General features: G+C 37.9%; 1 protein-coding gene across 5 annotated transcripts in view; it reads right to left on the reverse strand.

Moving 5' to 3' along the window:
- The window catches only part of PATJ (PATJ crumbs cell polarity complex component), a 365,401-nt gene that overhangs the window by 222,159 nt on the left and 116,480 nt on the right, over positions 1-26,762 (reverse strand). For all 5 annotated transcript variants that reach the window (XM_061121728.1, XM_061121726.1, XM_061121727.1 and 2 more), the window contains exons 23-25: positions 17,214-17,285; positions 15,557-15,734; positions 2,266-2,376 (exon numbers count right to left, since the gene is read on the reverse strand). In XM_061121728.1, coding sequence (XP_060977711.1) covers positions 2,266-2,376; positions 15,557-15,734; positions 17,214-17,285 — 361 coding nt within the window. The remainder of the gene's footprint in view (positions 1-2,265; positions 2,377-15,556; positions 15,735-17,213; positions 17,286-26,762) is intronic.

Genomic DNA, 26,762 nt, shown 5'->3' on the forward strand with positions numbered 1-26,762 from the left:
ACTGTGAAATGCAATTATAAGTAGAAAAACTTACTTTGGCATAAAAACTTTCTATAGAGGTATACAGTACAGATCATGAATTCTGCTCTCAAATAAGCATATACCAAGTAAATCTAAGTGGATATACACATTTCTTTCTAGCATGCTAAAAATGTAGTTGAGAAATTTAGGAGAAAACACTTAAAAAGGTAATGTGTTGCTAATCCTCCTAAAGCACCTTTTAAAAGCACAAATATTAAAAAAAATTAAAACTTAAAAAAAAAAAGTGCAAACATAAACACCACCACTCAATCCATCATGTTGATGAGAATTTTCATGGTTTCACTGATGGCTCAGATGGTAAAGAAACCACCTGTAATGCAGGAGACCCAGGTTCGATCTCTGGGTTGGGAAGATCCCCTGGAGAAGGGAAAGGCTACCCACTCCAGTATCTTGGCCTGGAGAATTCCATGGAGGGAGGAGCCTGGCAAGCTACAATCCATGAGGTCTCAAAGTCACAGCTGAGCGACTAACACTCTCTTTTTCTAGGCACATTTAGACATAGGACCTTGATGGCCAAACATTAAGAAATGACTTTCTTGGGAATTTTGAAGAACATTTCAAAGTTTAATTAAACTGATCAAAAATGATTAAGAATTTGGCTATATTTTCTATTTCTGTGATGACCAATAATAATTGTAAGAATAAGTAAGCCAAAGATACAAAGATATGAAGCTTGATTCCTTTCATTGCCTTATTCAGGTGGAATCAACTTTGTGCTGAAAAAATGGAACAAGGAATGGACATTAATATCATCACCATTCTTTGGCTAGAACACAGACAGTTCAATGTTCAACAAAGGTGACACTCTGTGATGCTGCCTGAGGGATAAGTGACTTGGGCATGTAATAAAGCTGAAGACATTTCTTTTTTTTTTGAGCAGTTGAAAGATATTATACTGGTCACTCAAATGAAAACTTCCACCACAGCTCACCAACAAAGACTAGATTAAAAGCTTGGCCTTTATGGCTGACCTTATAACCTAATAAAATGTTTTGAATATTTTTTGGCGAAGCATTCACAAGTGGTCGTATAAATGTATAATTTGATTGGCTCATTCTAGCTCAGAACTGCTTCTCTGGAAGTGTCATTTGGCAGGGAAAATCTGGCCAATATTCCTATTAAATTCAGTCTCCAGAAACAAAAGTGATGGCCTCAACAGCTTTCTCAATATCATAAGAGTTTAAGGGTGGATTCCAGTAAATCTAGAATTTCAAACTGCATTTAAAAATGTGAAGACTTTATTCTGCTTCCCTCTCTCAATTAGTCTTGATGGTATAAACGTAGCATTAAGTCTGGAAGGGACCTTGCTCCAAGTACAGTGCACAGTAGAGCTGACCATATGGGGTGAGGCTGCAGCCCACTGGGTATGGGCAGGCTATAAGCATGCAAAAAATACACTTAATGCCCCCCGCCCCTGGGACAGCCAGACATCTGTTTACCCGGTTTGTTAAACAAATATTTTCTGTATGCCTTGATATTAAAAAAGGTTGAAAGGCACTGCATTTTAGAGGACTAAAAAGCATATTTTTAAAAACTATGCAGAATTTTTCTACTGTTCAGAAATGCCTATGTTTTGAACAGCTGTCTTCCATTATAAAATATAGAAAAATAAATATTGCAGGACTTACTGGTGACATTTCTGCCTCATACTGCAATATAAAATACACATCCTGTCACTGACATCTGTGTATCAGAGTTCTAATTCCATACCAAATGGATAGTTTATTACCGGAAAAAACTCTATGATGAAATACTGCTCTTTGTAAATTCAGAATCTCGAACAGAACATACAGTGCAACATGTTTGAATTTTTACAGGCTACAATAGATACACAGACCATTTGATAGTCCCTCTAGAATGTTTTTATAACCGACCTACTCTGTGTTGGAAGTGTTTTACAGACAAAGTAACTAGTTCAGAAGGGTTAAGTAACTTGCTTCCAAATTAGCAAAACTGGTAAATAGGGAATTAAGGAATCAAAAATAGGTCTGTTGGACTCCATTGTATATTCAAATAACTCAAATTTGACCAGGAGATTGAAATCAGAGAAAAAAGGGAAAACTGAAGCTAATAATTAAATTTTTACAAAGCTACCTTCCTTTAAGTAATAGCAGAATAACAGTAAAAAATATGTTGGAAAATATTAACACTTGGAGGCAAAAGCTTGATCCACAGATCTAGAGACTATTTTTAAACTTTTTGAATATGTAAACTAAAGCTTACTCTTGGAGTCGATGACAAGCTCTGAACGACGAACACCACAGGGTTTCCTGCATTCTTAATGGCCTCAACTGCTTCTCTGTGCGAAGCATTCTGCAAATCTACTCCAGACACCTAAAAACACAGAAGTAATTTATTTCAGTTAGCAAAGGAGCAGATCTTGTGGATAAGTTATTTCAAGTTCATGCATATTATCTAGTTATGAGAACAGCCAGAGTTGAATGAATTAGACAACAGCTAGAAAAAAATATGACTGGCACATAAAAAGCTTTGCTGTCTTAGGAGACCATGTTTAAGAAAATTAACATCTTACCTTCAAGAAAAGTAAATAAGAAAAATATCTTAATAATAATGGCTGAGGTTAAAAATAATTATGCAAAAATAGATAGCTTAAGCAATAACAGAACCTTAAGAAGCTTCCGAGCTTATAATGTCAACTCTGCCACTATTAGAGGACACAATTCTGAATGGGGGTAAGGGCTGGGGATCTCTTTGGACTCATCTTCTCTCAATTAAACTAAGAAGAAAGGTATTTTAAGCAAATTGCCCATTATCAAATTGAGTAGTTGAACATTTCTCAAATTATGTTCAAAAAAGAAGTATGAAAACACCCATGGGTTCTTTTACTAAAAGAGCTTCGAGTTCAACAAATTTGGGTAAAGTGTAAACATCTCATTATACAAATCTGAGAAAGCATAACTTGTGAACATGCCCATAGTCTCAAAGAACATTCTATTTATCAAGTGTACTTATTTAACAGAACAAACTCTTCAAACTCATAATGTAAGGAAGCCTTGGTAAAAGTTTAGGTGGTTTACAGTCAGAGGATAATAACAATTTGTGAATATTGTTTTGCCACAAGGGGATCAAAGAAATAGGAAGGTAGATGCAGTGGAATTAAGGTTGGTTTTTGTTTTTTTTTTAAGATGAGATATACTACAATAATGATGATGCAGAGGAGAGGAAAAATGAAGGTAAAGAAGAGTGATGACTGCAGAAGCAAACCCTTGGAGAGTGAAGATGGAATGACTTCTGCACAAGCTAGACAGACTCTAGATAGAAGAAACACAAATAGTTCATTTGTTGCAACAAGCACAGGTAGAAAAAAGGATGTAGAAGGAGCAAGGGGAAGGTCCCTTTCGACTTCTCCTCTTTTCTCAATGAAATAAGAAAGAAGTACCTTCAACTGACATTAAGACTAAGGAAGGAAGCACAGGAGGTCTGAAGTAACTACCTAGAAGAATCAAACAACTTGTTAAATACAGGACAGCAGGACAGAATCAAAGACCCACTTGAGGGAGCTGTCATGAATTTAAAATGAGACCAGACAGTGTGCATGGGGTTTTTTGTTTGTTTGTTTCTCGGCTTTTTTTTTTTTTTTTTTGCTATTTTACAACGTTTAATTCCAAAGGCTTCAGAGTGTCACAATTTCTTGTTTGTTGGTATAACTTTGTTGGTCCAAATCAAGAAAGAGATCACAAAATAAGCAAACAATTGCACTTAACTAGGATGTGGTTGTCCCAGAAAAGTTCAATGAAAGGAAAGAAGATCAAAGGAGTTGGAAGCACATGCACAGGAGTGATAGGATGATGTTACTGCATCTGAGCAGAGTGAGGAAGAACATGAGCATGCCAGAAGCGGAGGGACAGAGAAGCGACAGCACGAAGGTAGGAGATGGGAGCCCTGTGATTTAAATGGAGGTGAGTCTAAAGAACAGAGAAAGAGGAGAGAGCACAAAGAGGTGATGTCAGGGAGGCAGCTGAAGCCACCCCATGTAAAATCCAGAAGGCCATGGCAAGAACTCTGGCTTTTTATTCTAATAGGCATCCATGAAGATTTTAATGCTGTGAAAAGCTCTTTTCCCATCTGAATTGAGGAAGGATATGAATAATAATAAGTGAAAAAAATAGAAAAAATTTACAGTGACAATTAAAAGTTGTCACTACAGTTTGATGAAGCTTCTTTTGAAAAACCTGATCCCTGAAACATTCAACAGTAAGAAAAGTAGAGGCTACATGAGAACTACATCCTCTTCAGTAATAATCAGCTTCTTTCCCCTGACAGAGATTATACAGTGTTAAATGGGAATCACTAAAGCTGAGAAGTGAGGAAAAAGTTAGAATTCTGTCATATTACAACAGAAAAATAATCTTAGTCTTTCTCAACTTTAAAATTATAACCTAAAAAAATGTCCATTCACATAGATGAAGACCCAATTAATTTAATTTAAACATTCTCAGACCAATACAGTATACTAACGCATACATATGGAATTTAGAAAGATGGTAATGATAACCCTATATGCAAAACAGAAAAAGAGACACAGATGTACAGAACAGACTTTTGGACTCTGTGGGAGAAGGCAAGGGTGGGATGTTTTGAGAGAACAGCATCGAAACGTATATTATCAAGGGTGAAACAGACGACCAGCCCAGGCTGGATGCATGAGACAGTGCTTGGGGCTGGTGCACTGGGAAGACCCAGAGGGATCGGGTGGAGAGGGAGGTGGGTGGGGGGATCGGGATGGGGAACACATGTAAATCCATGGCTGATTCATGTCAATGTATGGCAAAAACTACTACAATATTGTAAAGTAATTAGCCTCCAACTAATAAAAAATAAATGGAAATAAATAAATAAAAAAGAAAAAAAGAAAAGTCTGTTTTGTAAAAAATAATAATAATAATAATTTAAACGTTCTCGTTAAAAAAGCTCTTTATACGGACCTAAATATTTTGTGCAATTATTTCAAGACAGAAATGAGTATTAAACTTCACTAACAAAACAACTAATGCTTTTCATAGAAAAAGTAAACAAATGACTCATTATGCTTCACAGAATATATATTAGAGTGTAACATCTCGGGTCTGTTGTGAATCTGAAGAAATATAAATTGTTAAATCTGAGATAAAACAATGGGTTTTTATTAGTATGTGTAAAAGTGATGATGGATTAGATGAGAGAATACTTTTTATTCACTGACAGCAGAGAAAGATGAGAAAAAATTCAAAAAGGTAAGAAAAAATGAACAATTCAATTAGAAAAAAGACAAAAGACTTGAACAAACATTACACCAAAGAGGGTATCAGATGGCAATTAAGCACATGAAAAGTTAGGGAACTACAAATTAAAACAACAACGATATCACTATGTACCTATCCAGAATGGCTAAAATGAAAAACAGATGACAACACCAAATCCTGGTGAGGATGCAGAGAAATTGGATCACTCATAACTGCTTGTGGAAATACAAAATGGTGCAGCCATTCTGGAAAATAGTTTGACAGTTTCTTAACACTAAGAAAGGAACTTAACATACAACCCAGCAATTACACTCTCGGGCATGTAGCCCAAAGAAATGGACACTTATTTTCACTCAGAAACTTATATACCAATGTTTATAAGGCTTATTCATAACGACCAAGAACTGGAAACCACCCAAACATCTTTCTATGGGTGAATGGTTAAACTGTGGTACCTCCATACCATGGAATGCCACTCATTCATAAAAAGGGATGAACTACTGACAAATTGAAAGAACTTCAAAGAAATTGCACTGAGTAGAGAGAGAATCTCAAAAAGAAACAGAATGCATAATTCCATTTGTGACAACTGTGAAACAAGAAACTATAAATACAGAAAACCAGAATAGTGGTGGCCAGAGGCTAGAGATGGGGGAAGTGGAGAGGAGTGGCTATTGAGGGGTCAGACAAGGAGTCTTGTGGTGATGATTCAATTGAGTTTCTTGATTGCTGTGGGAGTTATACAAGGTTACACATGTGATAAAATTGTGTAGAGCTATAAACACATACATACATGTGTGTGAAAATACTGGTGAAATCTGACTAAGGTCTGTGAATTGTGCCAATATTAGCATTTTGTTTTTGCTTTTACTGTAGTCATGTAACACAATGTTAACATTGGGTGAGGCTAAGTGAAGACAGTACATGGGACTTTCTCATACATTTCTTTGCAATTTCCTATGAATCTAAAATTACTTCACTATATAAAGGAAAAAAGCTAATTTTTAAACATTATCTTTTGTATTTTATTCTAAGTTCATATGTATCAGAAATAAAATCAAAAATAAATTATTTATTAGATGAATATTATCAATTTAGATTTTAAAAAAGCAAAATCCAGTTATATGTTGCTTAAAAAATACAACTAAAACAAAATCACAAACAAGTATGAAAATGAAAAAAACAAAACAAAAACAATGTACCACACAAATGCCAAATAAAAGAAACCACACCTGCCCCAGAAGCCAGAATAAGCCTTTTTAAAAATATGTATGCATTCATAATTCTCTAATGGATTCTCATGCATTCAGAGTAGACAACGTTCTGAGGTCTACATGATGTGGCTTCCCATTACCTTTTCTCTTTCAATTTCTCTCTTGTTCACTCTACCTATATTAGCAGTGCTAGACCTCTTCCTGTTCCTTCAATACATCCAGGCAAGCTCCCATCTCAGAGCCTTTGCACTTCAGTTCACTTTGTCTGGAGGCATTTTCCTTTCTGTGTCCACATTGTTAACTTGGTCATTTCCTGTATTTGTCCCAATATCATCCTCCATAACAAATCTATTCATTGCAACTGCTGCCATCACGACTTGTCATTCCTTATTCTCCTCCCTGTTATTTTTCTCCATAGCTACTTATAACAATCTAACTTTCTATATATTACTTATTTTGTGTATTGTCTATCTCCCCCACTATCATGTAAACACCATAAGAGAAGGGATTTGTGGTCACTTTCTTCATTCCTTTATCTCTACTGTGTTTGAAATTTTTTTTACAATTTCACAAACATAAATATAACCTCAAATTTGTATACACAGAGCAGTTTTATGCAATTCTTTAATCTTCACAATGATTATATGAGTTTTAAAATCTCATTTCTGTTTTACAGTTTGGGAACTGATAATAAAATATGTTTCATAATTTGTCAAAGAATAGAAAACAAACAGGACAATCTAGACTTCAATCCAGGGGGAGGAGCCAAGATGGCGGAGGAGTAGGACAGGCAGACCACTTTCTCTCCTACAAATTCATCAAAAGAATAACTAAACGCAGAGCAAACTTCGCAAAACAACTTCTGATCGCTAGCCGAGGTCATCAGGCGCCCAGAAAAGCAGCCCATTGTCTTCGGAAGGAGGTAGGACAAAATATAAAAGATTAAAAGTGAGACAAAAGAGCTAAGGACGGAGATCCGTCCCGGGAAGGGAATCTTAGGCGGCATTGCTTGGGGTAGGGTCCGGGCCTGAGTGCCCTGAGGACAATCGGAGGGAGCTTCTGTGAGTTGCCAACTTGAACTGTGGGAGACCAAAGGAGAGAGAGTAAATTAACCGGCCCGAACACACTGCCGGCCGTTCGCAGAACAAAGAGACCGAGAAAATTCAGAGAAGAGATCGCAGGCTGCGGACCGGCCCAGCCCCGCCGGAGGCAGGAGGCAGGGGGGAGGGGAAGGTCGCGGCGAGACACAGGGCGCAGGCACCCGACCGGCGCGGGCGGGGACTGGGGCTGGGGATGCGGAGGGCGGAAGGCGCAGGCACCCGACTGGCGCCAGCGGAAACTGAGACTGGGTCCGCGGAAGGGAGGGGGCGCGCCACACCTGGGGAGAGTGCGCCCACCAAGCCCCTGGCTGCCTGGACCGCTCTGACGGGGAAGGCACAGAGAGCAGGCGCAGCTTTTCGTTCCGCGCTTTTGTGGAACACCCGAGGGCTGGAGCCTCGCGCAGCGCGGGGCGCGCTCCATATAGAACAGCCGGGAGCCTGAGCAGCGCAGACGGAGAAAGCAGCGTCAGCCCCGCCCGGCAGCGCCAGCCTGTCCCCGCGGCGCAAGCCCCTCCCCGCAGCGCCAGCCCCTCCCCGCAGAGCGACGGAACTAGCTACCTGAATAACAGTCCACCTCCGCCTGCCTGTGTCAGGGCGGAAATGAGGCTCTGAAGAGACCAGCAAACAAGCCAAATAAACAAAGGGAACCGCTTCAGAAGGGACTGGTGCAAAAGATTAAAATCCCTGTAGAAAACACAGACTACACCGGAAGGGCCCTATAGATACCGAGAAGTGTAAGCTGGAACGAGGAGCTATCTGAAACTGAGCCGAACCCACACTGACCACAACAGCTCCAGAGAAACTCCTAGATATAATTTTACTTTTTTCTCTTTTTTTTTTTCTTTTTTTTTATTTTTTCTTTTTTATTATTTTTTCTTTTTTATTTTTTCTCTTTTATTTTCCTTTAAAATCCCCTATTACTCCCCCATTACTCCTTAACTTTCATTTCCATAGATTTTTACGATTGTTTTAATTAGGGAAAAAAAATTTTTTTTCTTTCTTTTTTTTTTCTTTTTTTTCTTTTTTTTTTCTGTTTTTTTTTTTTCTCTTTTTTTTCCTTTCCTCTTTCTCTTCTATTTTCTATTCTTCTTTTTCTCTTATTTCTTTTAAAGTCCTCTAGTACTCCTCTACTACTCCTTAATTTTCATTTTCAATACACTATAACCTTACAAAAAAAAAGAAGAGAAGCCCTATTTTTAAACCGAAGATTATTCTCTCCCAATCTTGACTCTCTGTTTTCTACCTCAGAACACCTCTATTTCCTCCTTTCCCCTTCTCTTCCCAATCCAATTCTGTGAATCTTTGTAGGTGACTGGGCTACGGAGAACACTCTGGGAACAGACAGCTGCGTAGATCTGTCTCTCTCCTCTTGAGTCCCCCTTTTTCTCCTCCTGCTCATCTCTATCTCCCTCCTCCCTCTCCTCTTCTTCATGTAACTCTGTGAACCTCTCTGGGTGTCCCTAACGGGGGAGAATCTTTTCGCCATTAACCTAGAAGTTTTCTTATCAGGGCTGTATAGTTGGAGAAGTCCTGAGACTACAGGAAGAATAAAACTGAAATCCAGAGGCAGGAGACTTAAGCCCAAAACCTGAGAACACCAGAAAACCCCTGACTACATGAAACTTTAAGTACTAAGTGACCGTCCAAAAGCCTCCATACCTACACTGAAACCAACCACCACCCAAGAGCCAATAAGTTTTACAGCAAGACATACCACGCAGATTCTCCAGCAACGCAGGAACATAGCCGTGAACGTCAACATACAGCCTGCCCAAGGACACACCTAACACATAGACCCATCTCAAAACTCATTACTGGGCACTCCATTGCTCTCCAAAGAGAAGAAATCAAATTCCACACACCAGAACACTGACGCAAGCTTCCCTAACCAGGAAACCTTGACAAGCCAATCGTCTAACCCCAAGCACGGGGTAAATCCTCCACAATAAAAAGGAACCACAGACCTCCAAAATACAAAAAGCCCACTCCAGACACAGCAATCTAAACAAGATGAAGAGGCAAAGAAATACCCAACAGGTAAAGGAACATGAAAAATGCCCACCAGGTCAAACGAAAGAGGAGGAGATAGGGAATCTACCTGAAAAAGAATTTAGAATAATGATAATAAAAATGATCCAAAATCTTGAAAACAAAATGGAGTTACAGATAAATAGCCTGGAGACAAAGATTGAAAAGATGCAAGAAATGTTTAATAAAGACCTAGAAGAAATAAAAAAGAGTCAATTAAAAATGAATAATGCAATGAATGAGATCAAAAACACTTTGGAGGGAACCAAGAGTAGACTAACGGAAGCAGAAGATAGGATAAGTGAGATAGAAGATAAAATGGTGGAAATAAATGAAGCAGAGAGGAAAAAAGAAAAAAGGATCAAAAGAAATGAGGACAACCTCAGGGACCTCTGGGACAATGTGAAACGCCCCAACATTCGAATCATAGGAATTCCAGAAGAAGACAAAAACAAAGGCCATGAGAAAATACTCGAGGAGATAATAGCTGAAAACTTCCCTAAAATGGGGAAGGAAATAGACACCCAAGCCCAAGAAGCCCAGAGAGTACCGAACAGGATAAACCCAAGGCGAAACACCCCAAGACACATATTAATCAAATTAACAAAGATCAAACACAAAGAACAAATATTAAAAGCAACAAGGGAGAAACAACAAATAACACACAAAGGGATCCCCATAAGGATAACAGCTGATCTCTCAATAGAAAACCTCCAGGCCAGAAGGGAATGGCAGGACGTACTGAAAGTAATGAAAGAGAACAACCTACAACCTAGATTACTGTATCCAGCAAGGATCTCATTCAGATATGAAGGAGAATTCAAAAGCTTTACAGATAAGCAAAAGCTGAGAGAATTCAGCACCACCAAACCAGCTCTTCAACAAATGCTAAAGGATCTTCTCTAGACAGGAAATGCAGAAAGGTTGTATAAACGTGAACCCAAAACAACAAAGTAAATGGCAACGGGACCACACCTATCAATAATTACCCTAAATGTAAATGGGTTGAATGCCCGAACCAAAAGAGAAAGATTGGCTGAATGGATACAAAAACAAGACCCCTATATATGCTGTCTACAAGAGACCCACCTCAAAGCAAGAGACACATACAGACTAAAAGTGAAGGGCTGGAAAAAAATATTTCATGCAAACGGAGACCAAAAGAAAGCAGGAGTCGCAATACTCATATCAGATAAAATAGACTTTCAAATAAAGGATGTGAAAAGAGGCAAAGAAGGACACTATATAATGATCAAAGGATCAATCCAAGAAGAAGATATAACAATTATAAATATATATGCACCCAACATAGGAGCACTGCAATATGTACGGCAAACGCTAACTAGTATGAAAGAGGAAATTAATAGTAACACAATAATAGTGGGAGACTTTAATACCCCACTCACAACTATGGATAGATCAACTAAACAGAAAATTAACAAGGAAACACAAACCTTAAATGACACAATGGACCAGCTAGACCTAATTGATATCTATAGGACATTTCACCCCAAAACAATCAACTTCACCTTTTTCTCAAGTGCACATGGAACCTTCTCCAGAATAGATCACATCCTGGGCCATAAATCTGGTCTTGGAAAATTCAAAAAAATTGAAATCATTCCAGTCATCTTTTCTGACCACAGTGCAGTAAGATTAGATCTCGATTACAGGAAAAAAATTGTTAAAAATTCAAACATATGGAGGCTAAATAACACGCTTCTGAATAACCAACAAATCATAGATGAAATCAAAAAAGAAATAAAAATATGTATAGAAATGAATGAAAATGAAAACACAACAACCCAAAACCTATGGGACACTGTAAAAGCAGTGCTAAGGGGAAGGTTCATAGCATTACAGGCTTACATCAAGAAACAAGAAAAAAGCCAAATAAATAACCTAACTCTACACCTAAAGCAACTAGAGAAGGAAGAAATGAAGAACCCCAGGGTTAGCAGAAGGAAAGAAATCTTAAAAATCAGGGCAGAAATAAATGCAAAAGAAACTAAAGAGACCATAGCAAAAATCAACAAAGCTAAAAGCTGGTTTTTTGAAAAAATAAACAAAATTGACAAGCCATTAGCAAGACTCATTAAGAAACAAAGAGAGAAGAACCAAATTAACAAAATTAGAAATGAAAATAGAGAGATCACAACAGACAACACTGAAATACAAAGGATCATAAGAGACTACTACCAGCAGCTCTATGCCAATAAAATGGACAACTTGGAAGAAATGGACAAATTCTTAGAAAAGTATAACTTTTCAAAACTGAACCAGGAAGAAATAGAAGATCTTAACAGAGCCATCACAAGCAAGGAAATCGAAACTGTAATCAAAAATCTTCCAGCAAACAAAAGCCCAGGACCAGATGGCTTCACAGCTGAATTCTACCAAAAATTTAGAGAAGAGCTAACACCTATCTTACTTAAACTCTTCCAGAAAATTGCAGAGGAAGGTAAGCTTCCAAACTCATTCTATGAGGCCACCATCACCCTAATTCCAAAACCAGACAAAGATGTCACAAAAAAAGAAAACTACAGGCCAATATCACTGATGAACATAGATGCAAAAATCCTTAACAAAATTCTAGCAAACAGAATCCAACAACATATTACAAAAATCATACACCATGACCAAGTGGGCTTTATCCCAGGAATGCAAGGATTCTTCAATATCCGCAAATCAATCAATGTAATACACCACATTAACAAATTGAAAGATAAAAACCATATGATTCTCTCAATAGATGCAGAGAAAGCCTTTGACAAAATTCAACACTCATTTATGATTAAAACTCTCCAAAAAGCAGGAATAGAAGGAACATACCTCAACATAATAAAAGCTATATATAACAAACCCACAGCAAGCATCACCCTCAATGGTGAAAAATTGAAAGCATTTCCCCTGAAATCAGGAACAAGACAAGGATGCCCACTCTCACCACTACTATTCAACATAGTGTTGGAAGTTTTGGCCACAGCAATCAGAGCAGAAAAAGAAGTAAAAGGAATCCAGATAGGAAAAGAAGAAGTGAAACTCTCACTGTTTGCAGATGACATGATCCTCTACAGAGAAAACCCTAAAGACTCTACCAGAAAATTACTAGAGCTAATCAATGAATATAGTAAAGTTGCAGGATATAAAATTAACACACAGAAATCCCTTGCATTCCTATATACTAACAATGAAAAAACAGAAAGAGAAATTAAGGAAACAATACCATTCACCATTGCAACAAAAAGAATAAAATACTTAGGAGTATATCTACCTAAAGAAACAAAAGACCTATACATAGAAAACTATAAAACACTGATGAAAGAAATCAAAGAGGACACAAACAGATGGAGAAACATACCGTGTTCATGGATGGGAAGAATCAATATTGTCAAAATGGCTATTCTACCCAAAGCAATCTATAGATTCAATGCAATCCCTATCAAGTTACCAACGGTATTTTTCACAGAACTAGACCAAAGAATTTCACAATTTGTATGGAAATACAAAAAACCTCGAATAGCCAAAGTAATCTTGAGAAAGAAGAATGGAACTGGAGGAATCAACCTGCCTGACTTCAGACTATACTACATAGCCACAGTCATCAAGACAGTATGGTACTGGCACAAAGACAGAAATATAGATCAATGGAACAGAATAGAAAGCCCAGAGATAAATCAACGGACCTATGGACACATTATCTTTGACAAAGGAGGCAAGGATATACAATGGAAAAAAGACAACCTCTTTAACAAGTGGTGCTGGGAAAACTGGTCAACCACTTGTAAAAGAATGAAACTAGAACACTTTCTAACACCATACACAAAAATAAACTCAAAATGGATTAAAGATCTAAATGTAAGACCAGAAACTATAAAACTCCTAGAGGAGAACATAGGCAAAACACTCTCCGACATAAATCAAAGCAAGATCCTCTATGACCCACCTCCCAGAATATTGGAAATAAAAGCAAAAATAAATAAATGGGACCTAATGAAACTTAAAAGCTTTTGCACTACAAAGGAAACTATAAGTACGGTGAAAAGACAGCCCTCAGATTGGGAGAAAATAATAGCAAATGAAGCAACAGACAAAGGATTAATCTCAAAAATATACAAGCAACTCCTGAAGCTCAATTCCAGAAAAATAAATGACCCAATCAAAAAATGGGCCAAAGAACTAAACAGACATTTCTCCAAAGAAGACATACAGATGGCTAACAAACACATGAAAAGATGCTCAACATCACTCATTATTAGAGAAATGCAAATCAAAACCACAATGAGGTACCATTACACGCCAGTCAGGATGGCTGCTATCCAAAAGTCTACAAGCAATAAATGCTGGAGAGGGTGTGGAGAAAAGGGAACCCTCTTACACTGTTGGTGGGAATGCAAACTAGTACAGCCGCTATGGAAAACAGTGTGGAGATTTCTTAAAAAACTGGAAATAGAACTGCCATATGACCCAGCAATCCCACTTCTGGGCATACACACTGAGGAAACCAGATCTGAAAGAGACACGTGCACCCCAATGTTCATCGCAGCACTGTTTATAATAGCCAGAACATGGAAGCAACCTAGATGCCCATCAGCAGATGAATGGATAAGGAAGCTGTGGTACATATACACCATGGAATATTACTCAGCCGTTAAAAAGAATTCATTTGAACCAGTCCTAATGAGATGGATGAAACTGGAGCCTCTTATACAGAGTGAAGTAAGCCAGAAAGATAAAGAACATTACAGCATACTAACACATATATATGGAATTTAGAAAGATGGTAACGATAACCCCATATGCAAAACAGAAAAAGAGGCACAGAAATACAGAACAGACTTTTGAACTCTGTGGGAGAATGTGAGGGTGGGATATTTCAAAAGAACAGCATGTATACTATCTATGGTGAAACAGATCACCAGCCCAGGTGGGATGCATGAGACAAGTGCTCGGACCTGGTGCACTGGGAAGACCCAGAGGAATTGGGTGGAGAGGGAGGTGGGAGGGGGGATCGGGATGGGGAATACGTGTAAATCTATGGCTGATTCATATCAATGTATGACCAAAAAAAAAATAATAATAATAATAAAAAAAAATAATTAAAAATAAATAAATAAATAAATGCTGAAAATAGGAAAAAAAAAAAAATAGACTTCAATCCATGATCTCCAGAGCACTTTTCACTCTGTCAGAGATAAACACCACAGCTGATGTTTAGCATTATAAACCATGAGTCAAGGACAAGCAGATTCTGGGGTTAAAGATATTCAATATGGTGTCATCCAATAAACCCAATGCAAAGAAATGTATCAAATTTAGACCTCTCAGTGCCTTTGATGTATCCTCAAAACTCCACTCTGCAAAGCCTGCCATGTATAAAGGATGGATTCACCCCTCCCCCAACAGTCTTCTACTTTCAGGGTCAACTCTGGGAGGACAGCAGAACTACCTCACTGCCATACACAATTCAAAGTTTGTTAAAGACTCTGGGAGAAGCATGAGGCCCACATTCTGCCTCATTCTGTCAACTTGTGAAATTGTTTCTTCAGCCAGCTGATGCTTTTTATTTTATCATTTTAAGGGCTTTGCTAGTGGCTCAAACGGTAAAGAGTCCACCTGCAATGCAGGACATCTGGGTTCAATTCCTGGGTCAGGAAGATCCCCTGGAGAAAGGAATGGCAACCTACTCTAGTATTCTTGCCTGGAGAATTCCATGGACAGATGAGCCTGACGGGTTACAGTCCATGGGGTCGCAAAGAGTCGGACACGACTGAGCAACTGACACTACTACTACAGTTCAACTTCAGAATCTCATAAAATTGTGTAAACCTACAAACTAAGGCATCTGAATAAAATATACCAACGGTATACACATATTTACTGTTTTACAGTACATTTCAAACAAAAACAAAAATTTAACATTATTTACCTCAAGTATTTTATCCCCAGTTTTAAGAGCATTTGTTTTTCCTGCTGGACTGTCTTCCAAAACTTGTTTAATAAATATTCCTTTAAGCTCCTCTCCATTCTTTAAACGTTTTATGACAGTTTGTCCGCCAACAATACTAATACCAAGAGATACATCTGGTTCTCTAAAAATCTCAACGCTGTAGAAACAAACAAACAAGAAAACAGAATTCACTCATGAACAAGGTAATTTGTTGTATTGTCATTGAGTTCAGCGTGTATATCCTTGTGGCTCATTTTATATAAATACATTTTCACAAATGTTATAGAAGTTATACCTAGTTCCTAAATTGTAAGAATCTATCACTTCTATACAATGAGATTAAATTCTGTTAGATTCTTATGAAACAATTTCATGGCATATGTGACAGTTTAAATTCTGAAGATGATTTCTAAAACAACAAATACAACTCTTAATATTGAGAAATTTGGCTAGATCTTAATATCCCTATCTCCCACCACCATATATTTTTTGATGAGTCCTTTTCATCTACATCATACGTAACATTAGCAAAGAATGAATTGAGGAAATAACAAATGAGTGAAAAAAAATCAAGAAAGTCACATGTATCATTTTGGCAAAAAAGCACAGGCCCTCAGAATTGGAGAAGGAAATGGTAACCCACCAGAACTCTTGCCTGGAAAATCCCATGGAGGGAGGAGCATGGTAGGCTACAGCCCATGGGGTCACCAAGAGTTGGACATGTTGGAGCAACTTCTCTTTCTCTCTCTCTCTCTCTCTCTTTCTTTCTTTCAGAATAAAATAAACTTGTCACTGACACGCTCACTGCCCATACTGCTATTCCCAGTCAGCCAGGCTAGCCTGTGTTTCTTTAAGTGGAGGACAGATTTTATTGCTCCAGAGACTGGAAAGGTTTTCTTTTCTTCCTACCTCCACATCATTTTCATAAAGTATGGAATAAAACTTGTCCCTCAAAATATTGTGAATTTTATTCAAACTGCACAGACATGGCCTATTGGCCTATTAACTCCAAAAAGTAGCTCAGAAAATAGCTAAGAGTTTTTAAGCCAAAACTCAAAAAGTTCAAGAAAAAAAACAATGTGGGTGGCATGGTAGAATTAATAATGAGTGAAGATAGAAAGAGCAGCTAATGGAAGACTTCTATAATCTTCATAAAGTGCAGCCCTGGTTACTACCTAAAACAATGAGAGTATCCACAGGAGGATGGGCCCAGCACACTCTTGTTAGTGCAAACAAGATATAAACTTGGACTAACATAAGAGGAGGAGGGGGCTATGTAACAGAAGCCTCAACTATTGCTCTTGTTTGCTTAAAAGAGAAAAAGAGCTTTACTACCTTCAAGACAGCCCTACCTGCCTTGCTTAGTGATACAGTGAGAAAGTATACTTAGTCCCTCATAGATAGACATCTGTAAGTTCCTTTCTCTGAAAAAGTATGACAATGATTTTCCTAATATTGGTTATAGTCATTTTGCCTGGCTAAAAACCTCTAGGTAAGACAAAATGCAGCTACAGTTTAGGCCAATGTACATGTGAACTGTGGCAATCATTAGAGAATGACTGACACTAATAAATTGAAGAAAAGAGCAACCAATTGCACTGTGCTATTGAGAAAGCCAATAATGTTATCAACATACATTCTTGGTGGTCCCCAATGGCTGAAGTTTGGAGTTTCTTCTCCTTCACCTTCTTCTCTCTCAGGTAATTCACTGAGGAGAAAGAAAGGAAAAAAAACATACACACATGTAACTTATAACACATTCATTATTAAAGGTTCTTGAAAAGTTTTATATTATACAACCTATATGCAGTTTAAAAGTTCTTAATTTCTAAGCTTTAAAAATATTTACATCAATAGTTAACTATCCATACGAAGATATATTGCTTAAATGTTCAAATTAATAGATATCGATCCAGTACCAGAAAATCACTGATTATAAACACTTTAATTGGTGACACTGTAGATGCTATTTTCTAAAAATCTGTTTGTATTTGTATGATTTTACATTTGTTTTTCTATCAACATTTAAATATTATAAAATATATTTCTTAAAACTTGGTGAGACTGATGAACTAACCATCTAGTATAACCTGACACAAACAAGTGAAATAACTAAATAGGAAACATGATTGCTCTTTCTAGATTTTTTTGTCTCTCTAACCCTAAATAATGTCCCAGTCATTTGTATTCTGTGAATATTTTGTGTATTTCCACAGCATTTTTCAGTTGACGGAAAGATTTGTTAAACAATACAATCCTCTCACCACCATCATACTTCCACCCATCAAATTATGTTAATATGGAACTGCCTAGTGGGATGCTGAATTATAGAGTAGTTATAAAAGTAATACTATCTAATAGGGTAGAGGCACTATAATCTATGACCTGGAAGAGGAGTCAGGATTTCTAAGCTCCAATCTAACCTGTATCACAAAATAGGCATGTGCCTTTGAACCACCAAATTAAATAACATATGTGATACTGCCAATCATATTACTCTATATAAAAATGTAGGTACTACTTCTTCCATCTCATTTTCACAAAAACCCCTGTGAAGTAAGCACAGCAGGTCATATTACTATATATTCCACATGAGGCTCAGAGAAGGCTCAGATGTACTGCACAACCTCTCCACAGTATCCAAATCTTTTCTTCAGCATGGAGTTTCAATGCTCCATCTTCCTCAGAACTCTCAAATAAGCCCTATAAAAAGCACGAAACTCCAGCTACTTGTCACTCTACAATTTTCTAGGATACAATGGTTTAAGAATGATTGAAAAAAAGAAAGTGAAAGGATCTAAACAATCTGAAAATCAGTTAAAGAATTGAGATCATTAAGGATCACTAACTCCTTACCCACTGCAGACAACTTTCTTGCCTTAGCCATTCTACTTTTTATGATTAAAAGCATCATAAAATTCAAGGAAAACAACTTGGCAGATAATTGCTGGTTACTTATCTAATGCCCTCTCTCCCATCTTCCTTACCAATATAACACCCCTTTACTCCAGGTGGCACTATGCTCAGCTTTAAAAAATAAGTTTTCTGGACTTCCTCTTAGCTAACGGTAACTGTGTGCAAGAGCTCTGATCAGCATCAAGGAAGCAAAAGTCCTTGGATGAGACCTGCAGGAAAACTCATTAAGTGGAGGGAGAATCAGCTGACAGGAACCTTCTGCTCTTTCCTCCCTCTCTTCTTGCCTAGAAGGCAGAGGTGATTATTGGCGATGGAACATCCATCTTAAAATCATGAAGACACAATGAGGACTAAAGCAATACACTGGTGACAGCACAGCAGAAAGGAAGAAGGTGTCCAAGACCCTGACAGGACTTCCTCAGGACTTTTTTACATGAAAGAAATCAAGCCCCAGTTGAGTTAAGCCACACTAACAGTTGGCAGCGGGGGGGAAGTGGGCTGCGGGAGTGAAGAGGGAGGTTCAGTTTATAAGCAGCTGAATGCAATCACTAAATGATATACCCATGATTCCACCAACTTAAACCTTCATTTTATCATGTCATATTATTATTTTTTGCACATGTAAATATATGTTCATTGGATAGTGGTAATCATAGCATAAATTTTCATATTTTGATTATCCCATAATAGTAACAAGGATAAAATGAAATATTACTGGCATTTAACTGAGGCTCAACCAATATGCATTTCCCTAAAATTTTTTCACTTGAATTTATATTCAGGTATACACAGTAGCTCGCCAGGCTCCTCTGTCCATGGGATTCTCCAGGCAAGAACACTGGAGTGAGGTGTCATTTCTTTCTCTGAAACAACCATGTATTTAGAGTTAGAACTTTCCACCCCACCCCCACCTCTGGAAAGGGGCTAGAAGTGAGTTCAATCACCAATGGCCAATGATGTAATCAATCACGCCTGCATAATGCAGCCTCCATAAACCTCTCCTACCTCTGAACAACAGGGTTGAGAGAGCCTGAAGGTTGGAGAAGACATTAAAATGCTGGGAGGGTGATGTGCCCCAAGAGAGCATGGACGCTCTTGCATCCCACACACTCCTTTCCTCGCCTTATGTATCTCTTCCATTTAGCTATTCCGGAGTCATATCCTTTACAATAAAGCAGTAATAGTGAAGCACTTTCTTAAGTTCTATAAGCCATGCTAGCAAATTACTGAACCTCAGGAAGGTGATATGAGAATACCCAACTCATAGTCAGTTGGTCAGAAGTCAAATTGGCAACCTGGAATCTGTGCCTGGCTTCTGAAGTTGGGACAGTCTTATGGGACTGAGCCCTTAACCTATGGGAGCTGCACTAACTCTGCAGTTAATGTCAGAACTGAAATGAATTGTAGGACACATTGTCCAAAGAATCAGAAAATTGGTTGGTGGGTGAAGGAAAAAATTCACACATTGTATGGGTAAGAAACAGTTCATGAAATATATTAAGAAAAATATGTACATATTTTTATTATGGCACATGCATAATATCATTATAAGAATTAAATTCTTAAATTTAAAATTAGCTAAGATAGAATGGAAGTCAAGTTTTCACATGGGTATGGGCTATATGCTTTTCTTTTTAAAAAAATAAAATAAAAAATATCCTAAACTGCTGACTTTCACATATAATATTAAGCGAAGGGAGAAAAATGTTATCTAAAATATGGAAAATTTTAGTTTTCTTTAAGAAAATCTGTAACAAAAGGATTATTCCATTACATAGACTTTTTCAAAGTATATTATTATTTTTTAGGAAATTGATGAACATATTCTATTCACATTATTTCATACCTAAAATGAGATAAAACTTTCAAAACCATAGTGTGGTTAGTTTTAGAAAGAAAGTCACAGGAGATGAGCAACTATCCAAAATAATGTAGTCACTTTACACTGATGAATGCATATACCTTTTAATCCAAATTAAAATTTAATGGAGAAAGTAAAATACTTTTACTGCATATATTAAGATGCAAATTTGCCCAAATGTACTTGAATCTTTCACAAGAGAATTCTAAACTCTAATTTTATAATTTGCACTTTGATTAAACATGGTCAATAGCTCAATCAGTTAGAATCTCAAATCTTAAAGTAATTGAACTTTTGCCTTTTACATTTAATCAGAGTTTTATAACCACTTTTCCTCTAAACGAATTAACCATCTAATAGAAATAATGCTTTTTATTTCAGTCCTTTTTAACAAATGCCCAAAGTTATCATTCTTTACAGATTTGGGAGGAAAGATAAAGTGCCCCATTAATGAACAAGTGGATATTAATAGTAAAACTTCATCATAATATACAACGTCTTTGAGATTAAAATTTTCTACGTCATACAAAAATCAGATGAATCCAGGTAGCCAAGGTGACCTTTCCTTTTTAATATATATTTTTTTCACATAAAAATTCTGTATACTAAGGCATATAAGGGTCAAGCAAACTCGGCACCCCAAAATGATGTAAGCAGGAAGAGTTACAATTGTGGCTAAGTTATCTTGAGATTTCTTTTTCCTTTTAAAATATAGACACTTTATGGCAATTTTCTGTGACACACTAGAGGGAATACGAGCATCTGGAGCCAGGCAGAATAGGCACTAATGTTTTCCAAACTAGTAGGGTTAGTTACACAAATATTACACTATGGCCTTGAAGTTACAAGCAAATTATTACCTGATACCAGTATACATAAAGAATTAGTCATTTTAACGGCTGAGTAATATTCCATAGTGTATATGTACCACAGCTTCCTTATCCATTCGTCTGCTGATGGGCATCTAGGTTGCTTCCATGATTTGAGTCAGTTCTAATGAGATGGATGAAACTGGAGCCCATTATACAGAGTGAAGTAAGCCAGAAAGATAAAGACCAGTACAGTATACTAACACATATATATGGAATTTAAAAAGATGGTAACGATAACCCTATATGCAAAACAGAAAAAGAGACACAGATGTACAGAACAGACTTTTGGACTCTATGGGGGAAGGCGAGGGTGGGATGATCTGAGAGAACAGCATTGAAACAAGTATACTATCAAGGGTGAAACAGATCACCAGCCCAGGTTGGATGCATGAGACAAGTGCTCAGGGCTGGTGCACTGGGAAGACCCAGAGGGATGGGATGGGGAGGGAGGCGGGAGGGGGGATCCGGATGGGGAACACATGTAAATCCATGGCTGATTCATGTAAATGTATGGCAAAAAACACTACAATATTGTAAAGTAATTAGCCTCCAACTAATAAAAATAAATGGAAAAAAAAAAAAGAAAATAAATGAATATCAGAAAGAAAAAAAAAGAATTAGTCATTACTATACATGAAAGTTTAAAATACACAGACGGTACTCAGTAAAAAGCCAGATAACAAAAAAGTACCTACTGTAAGATTTACATGAGTTCTAGAATGGAAAAAAATAATTTACAGTATTAGAAGTCAGGAGCAGAGAACTTTCTGGGTGGATGGAAATGTTCAATATCTTGATTGGAGTGTTGGTAACATGAATGTATATGTGTGTGTGTATGTAAAAGTTGCTCAGTTGCATCCGACTCTACGATCCCAGGGACTATAGCCCACCAGGCTCTTCTATCCATGGAATTCTCCAGGCAAGAATACTGGAGTGGGTTGCCATTCCCTTCTCCAGGGGATCTTCCTGACCCAGGAATCAAACCCAAGCCTCTTGCATTATAGGTATTTTCTTTACCATCTGAGCCACCATTATACATTTATCAACATTAAGAAAACTGTTCCATAAAATCACATTTAAGACATTTGTTAAGAAACAAATGTTCAACTCATAAAGGGTGAGTTGCTTCCTTAGCTCTTTCCCTTTTTTGACCTTGTATAGAGCCTGCATTAGCAATGAAATATCTAATTATATTTCCAAAGGCATTAGTGTAATACTCCTGTGTGTCTCTTGTCCTAATTTCTTACACTTGTCTCCACCTGCAGCGTGGACCACAGCTGCAACATTATAAACTCCTTGGAAACTTCTTTTTCCTTCCAAGTCAAACATTCCAGAGTAGTCCTCTCTCACGTCCATGTATTTATTCTCTCCTTTACCCTTAGTCTTCTACCAATATTCTTAATTTACACATAATTTTTGGCAGTGGAACTCAAAGGCAGACCTATCAGAAACTCACCATTTACTTAAAAGGCACTAAATGCCAAGCAGTGTTGGGGACTTAAAATATAACACTAACTCACTTAATCCTTTCCCCAGCTATGACACTCAGTCTCATATTTCACTTCCTACTAGTCATAACAAAGTATCCAATATCTGAAAGTATTTCTTTTCATTTGCATCCTATTATACACACAGGGCTTCCCTGGTAGCTCAGCTCAGCTTCCTGCAATGCAGGAGACCTTGATTTGATTCCTGGGTCAGGAAGATCCCCTGGAGAAGGGAATGGCTACCCACTCCAGTATTCTTGCCTGGAGAAGTCCATGGACAGAGCAGCCTGGTGGACTTCAGCCCATGGGGGCACAAAGAGTCTGACACAACTGAGTGACTGAGTATACACACACACCTACGATTTTTTTTTTTTTTCAATTTAAAATATGCCTTTTACCTCAAGTTCATCATCCTCCCAGTTTTTAGCCTCTGACATCTTTCCTGTTTCACTTACTGTGATGTGATCCTATTTTATCTAAAAAAAAAAAAAAAAAAAACAACTACAACTTCCTTGAGTGTTTTAATAAACTCAGCAACAATGAATACCCTAGATACACCTCAAGGGCCAGGAGTTTGTCACTATCATCTAGCATCACTGCCAGCCTTTCATTAAACATTTACTATGCTCAAGGCATTATATGAAATCCTTTATATTCACTTTATTGAACCTTAGAACTACCTATTTTACAAGTGAGGAAATACAGACACAAGGGAAACTCTCTCAGGGTCACATAGCCATAAATAACAGAGAACATATTTGAACAGCACCACAGTACTATACTGGAGAAGGTACTGGCAGCCCACTCCAGTATTCTTGCCTAGAAAATCCCATGGACAGAGGAGCCTGGTGGGCTGGAATCCATGGGGTCAAGAAGAGTCCGACACGACTGAGCGACTTCACTTTCACTTTTCACTTTCATGCATTGGAGAAGGAAATGGCAACCCACTCCAGTGTTCTTGCCTGGAGAATCCCAGGGACGGGGGAGCCTGGTGGGCTGCCGTCTATGGGGTCGCGAAGAGTCGGACACGACTGACGTGACTTAGCAGCAGCAGCAGCACAGTACTATACTGCACATCTCCTATTAGTCTGAGAAATACCGTGTCCCCCACTAATGGGCACACCCATGTCTTCAGGCAGCAAGTGATGACAGAGTTGACTAAGAAAAAGACTGAAGCCAGGTGAATTCTGAAAACATCATCTCAAGGAACTTTATGAAGAAAGAAGAATACTCAGAACAAGATCACTTAGATTCCTTTCTGTCTGCCCACCATTCTCCCTTCCTAGAGATCTTCACTTTCAGCGTGCATCTGACCTCTTAATATTAGTCCTGGAGGCGAAGAGAAGTTGGCTTATGCAAGAGCACAGTGAATACTAACAAAATAATTCTGCTGAGTCCTATGCAAAAATTAATGCAAAGAAACTGTAAAATAGCATTTAGCACTAGCAGACACCCTGATGATCTGAAAAACTATATTCTGAAAGGAATCTGTGCATTACTCAGGAAGTCTTCTGAGTAGCAATAAATATTCATCTATGAACCTAACTCCATGGGGCATACTCTGAGAGATTAAAAGGGGTAGTATGATTTACAGGAACACTTCTGGAGCCTGCTGAGACTGAAATATATACACTGAATCTATGACAGCAAGCCAAAAAAGAAAAAAACATTCAATGCAAGACTGATCTCTCAAGACAAAGGTTAGGCTGGAGCCCTTAAATGCCTGTGCGAACACAAGAAATCAGCTTGTCAAAGTGCTCACTTTAGGAGTAAAGTGGACCTCTTCTCTCTGGGAAAACTGAGTAAGACACAACTGATGGAATGTTTCATCTTCTGCACAAGGACAGAGGGGTGGGTTTGGAAATTTGTTTAAACCTTTTCCAATTTACACTTATAATTCTATAATGTGAAAAGCAGCTTCAATTCTGAATTCTTTGGCCAGAGTCCATTATTAACACTCAGCACAAGAGAAATTTAAAAAACGGAAATGTCTCTGAAAAGTAATTTGACCACATAAAAAAAGTCGAAACATATTCCTAACTCTTCCAGTACTTCCACTGCTAGGCATCTCTCCTAAAGAAACAAACTCATGGTTGTTTAACACTCTGTTCCCCTGGGAACTGGTTAGATCCCTTGCACTAGGACCCTGGGCCTGTCAGCTCCTCCCCTGTACACATTGGTCCAGGTCTGTTGAGTAAAAAGTCACCAATTTCTCCAACTAGTTGGACTTACCAGTCTTTCCTTTCCACTCAGACATAAGCTATGCAGAAGCCCAGACAACAACTTTTATTAAGTTTCTATCTAAAACTCTAGGCAAAGGTCACAGATTGCTGAACAGAGAAGTGACGTAAGTCTGAGACATTTCATATAACAAGACAAAATCTTTCTTGGACTAAGGTTTAAATGAAAGCATTAAGATTCTTTTCCCATATAAGTTATTATAGAACATTCAGTGGAGTTCCCTATGCTATTCGGTAGGTCCCCACAGTTATCTGTTCTATATATATAGTAATATGCACATATATTAATCCCAGTCTCCCAATTTATCACTCCCCCCCGCCGCCTGCCACATTTCCCCTTTGGTAACCATAAGTTTGATTTTGAGATCTGTGAGTCTGTTTCTGTTCTGTAAATAAGTTCATTTATATCATTTTTATTAGATTTCACATTTAAGTGATATCATATGATATTTGTGTTTGTCTGACTCGCTTCACTTAGCAGGATATATGAATATGCATGATGATTCACTTTGCCATACACCTGAAACTAACACAATATTGTAGGTGAACTATATTCAAATATAAAAAATAAATAACAGCATTAAGGCCAATTAATCCTACCCTATTTCTCATCCCTGTTACATTCTGCAACACCTCCAACTCTTTCATTTGCTTCTCCTGTCCTATACTCACAGTGCTACACTGCACTGGCTTTTCTTTCGGATGTACTTCTGTCCCCACACCCCGCTGCCAAGGCCCCCTCAGCCAAACTACCCATCACCCTCCACAAAATCTCCTTAAATTGTAAAGAAACCGCCCACAACCTAACTTCTTCCCTCACTGTTCTCTCAACCTCCTCTGTTCTTTAGCAGCTCTGATTCTCAGCCACAGATATCACACTTGAGAGGGTGATGTTCGTTCTCTCACTCTCTGGGAAGCTGCAAAAAGGGAATCAATATTTTCCTAAATTCCTTCTCACCTATGCTATTCAGTAGGTCTTTACTCTCCTACTCTTGTTTCAAAAGCTAATCTCTATTACGACACCTCTCCTTTTATGGCCCACTTTACTAGCACCCCATCATTTTGAGTAAATAACCTTTCTTCTAAATGACAGAAAAACAAAAAACCCAAGGCCGTAGGGTAAAAACTTTGGATTCCAGTCCTCAAGGCACTAACAATGCCTGTATTTGTGCTTTCCTTTCACTCTTGGCACCTGAGCCCATGGAGAATATGAGCTTCCTCCTATCAAATATTAAAGGTTAATCTCTCTAGGTGTGCCATGTCCTCCTCTCCCTCCACCCTCTCCAGGGACTATGTTTAATCATCCACTTTCTAGCATCTACATATTCCTTTTCTGGATCTTTCACACTTACAATCTATGTGTGTGTGTGTATATATATCCCCTTGCCCCAGTCCTACAATACCCTCCAGTTGTCTAGGTAACAGGCATTCTTTCTGCCTCTTTTCATGATCAGGTTTCTCAAAACACTAGTCTGCTCTTACTTTATCCAATTTCTGACTTCTGTTCAATTCTCAACCCACTACTCTCTGATTTCCACTCTAATGAAACTGTTCCATGTGATCAAGTCCCAGGAAAACTTCCATTTTATCTACCATGACCTTTCTCTGTATTAGTCTGTAATGATCCTCTTGTTCAAATGCTCTCTTCTCTTGGTTTCTATATCAACCTCCAGTTCATCAATTTCCTCCTACCTTTTGTTCACTCCACTTCACTGTTTTCTTCCTCCATTCCTGCCCTTAATTTTGCTGCTTTGCAGGACTCCAATTTTGGCCCTGTTCTATTATCACTTGAGCCTCCCCTGAATGACT

The sequence above is a fragment of the Dama dama genome, chromosome 20 (assembly GCF_033118175.1).
Source record: "Dama dama isolate Ldn47 chromosome 20, ASM3311817v1, whole genome shotgun sequence".
Taxonomy (NCBI): Eukaryota; Metazoa; Chordata; class Mammalia; order Artiodactyla; family Cervidae; genus Dama; species Dama dama.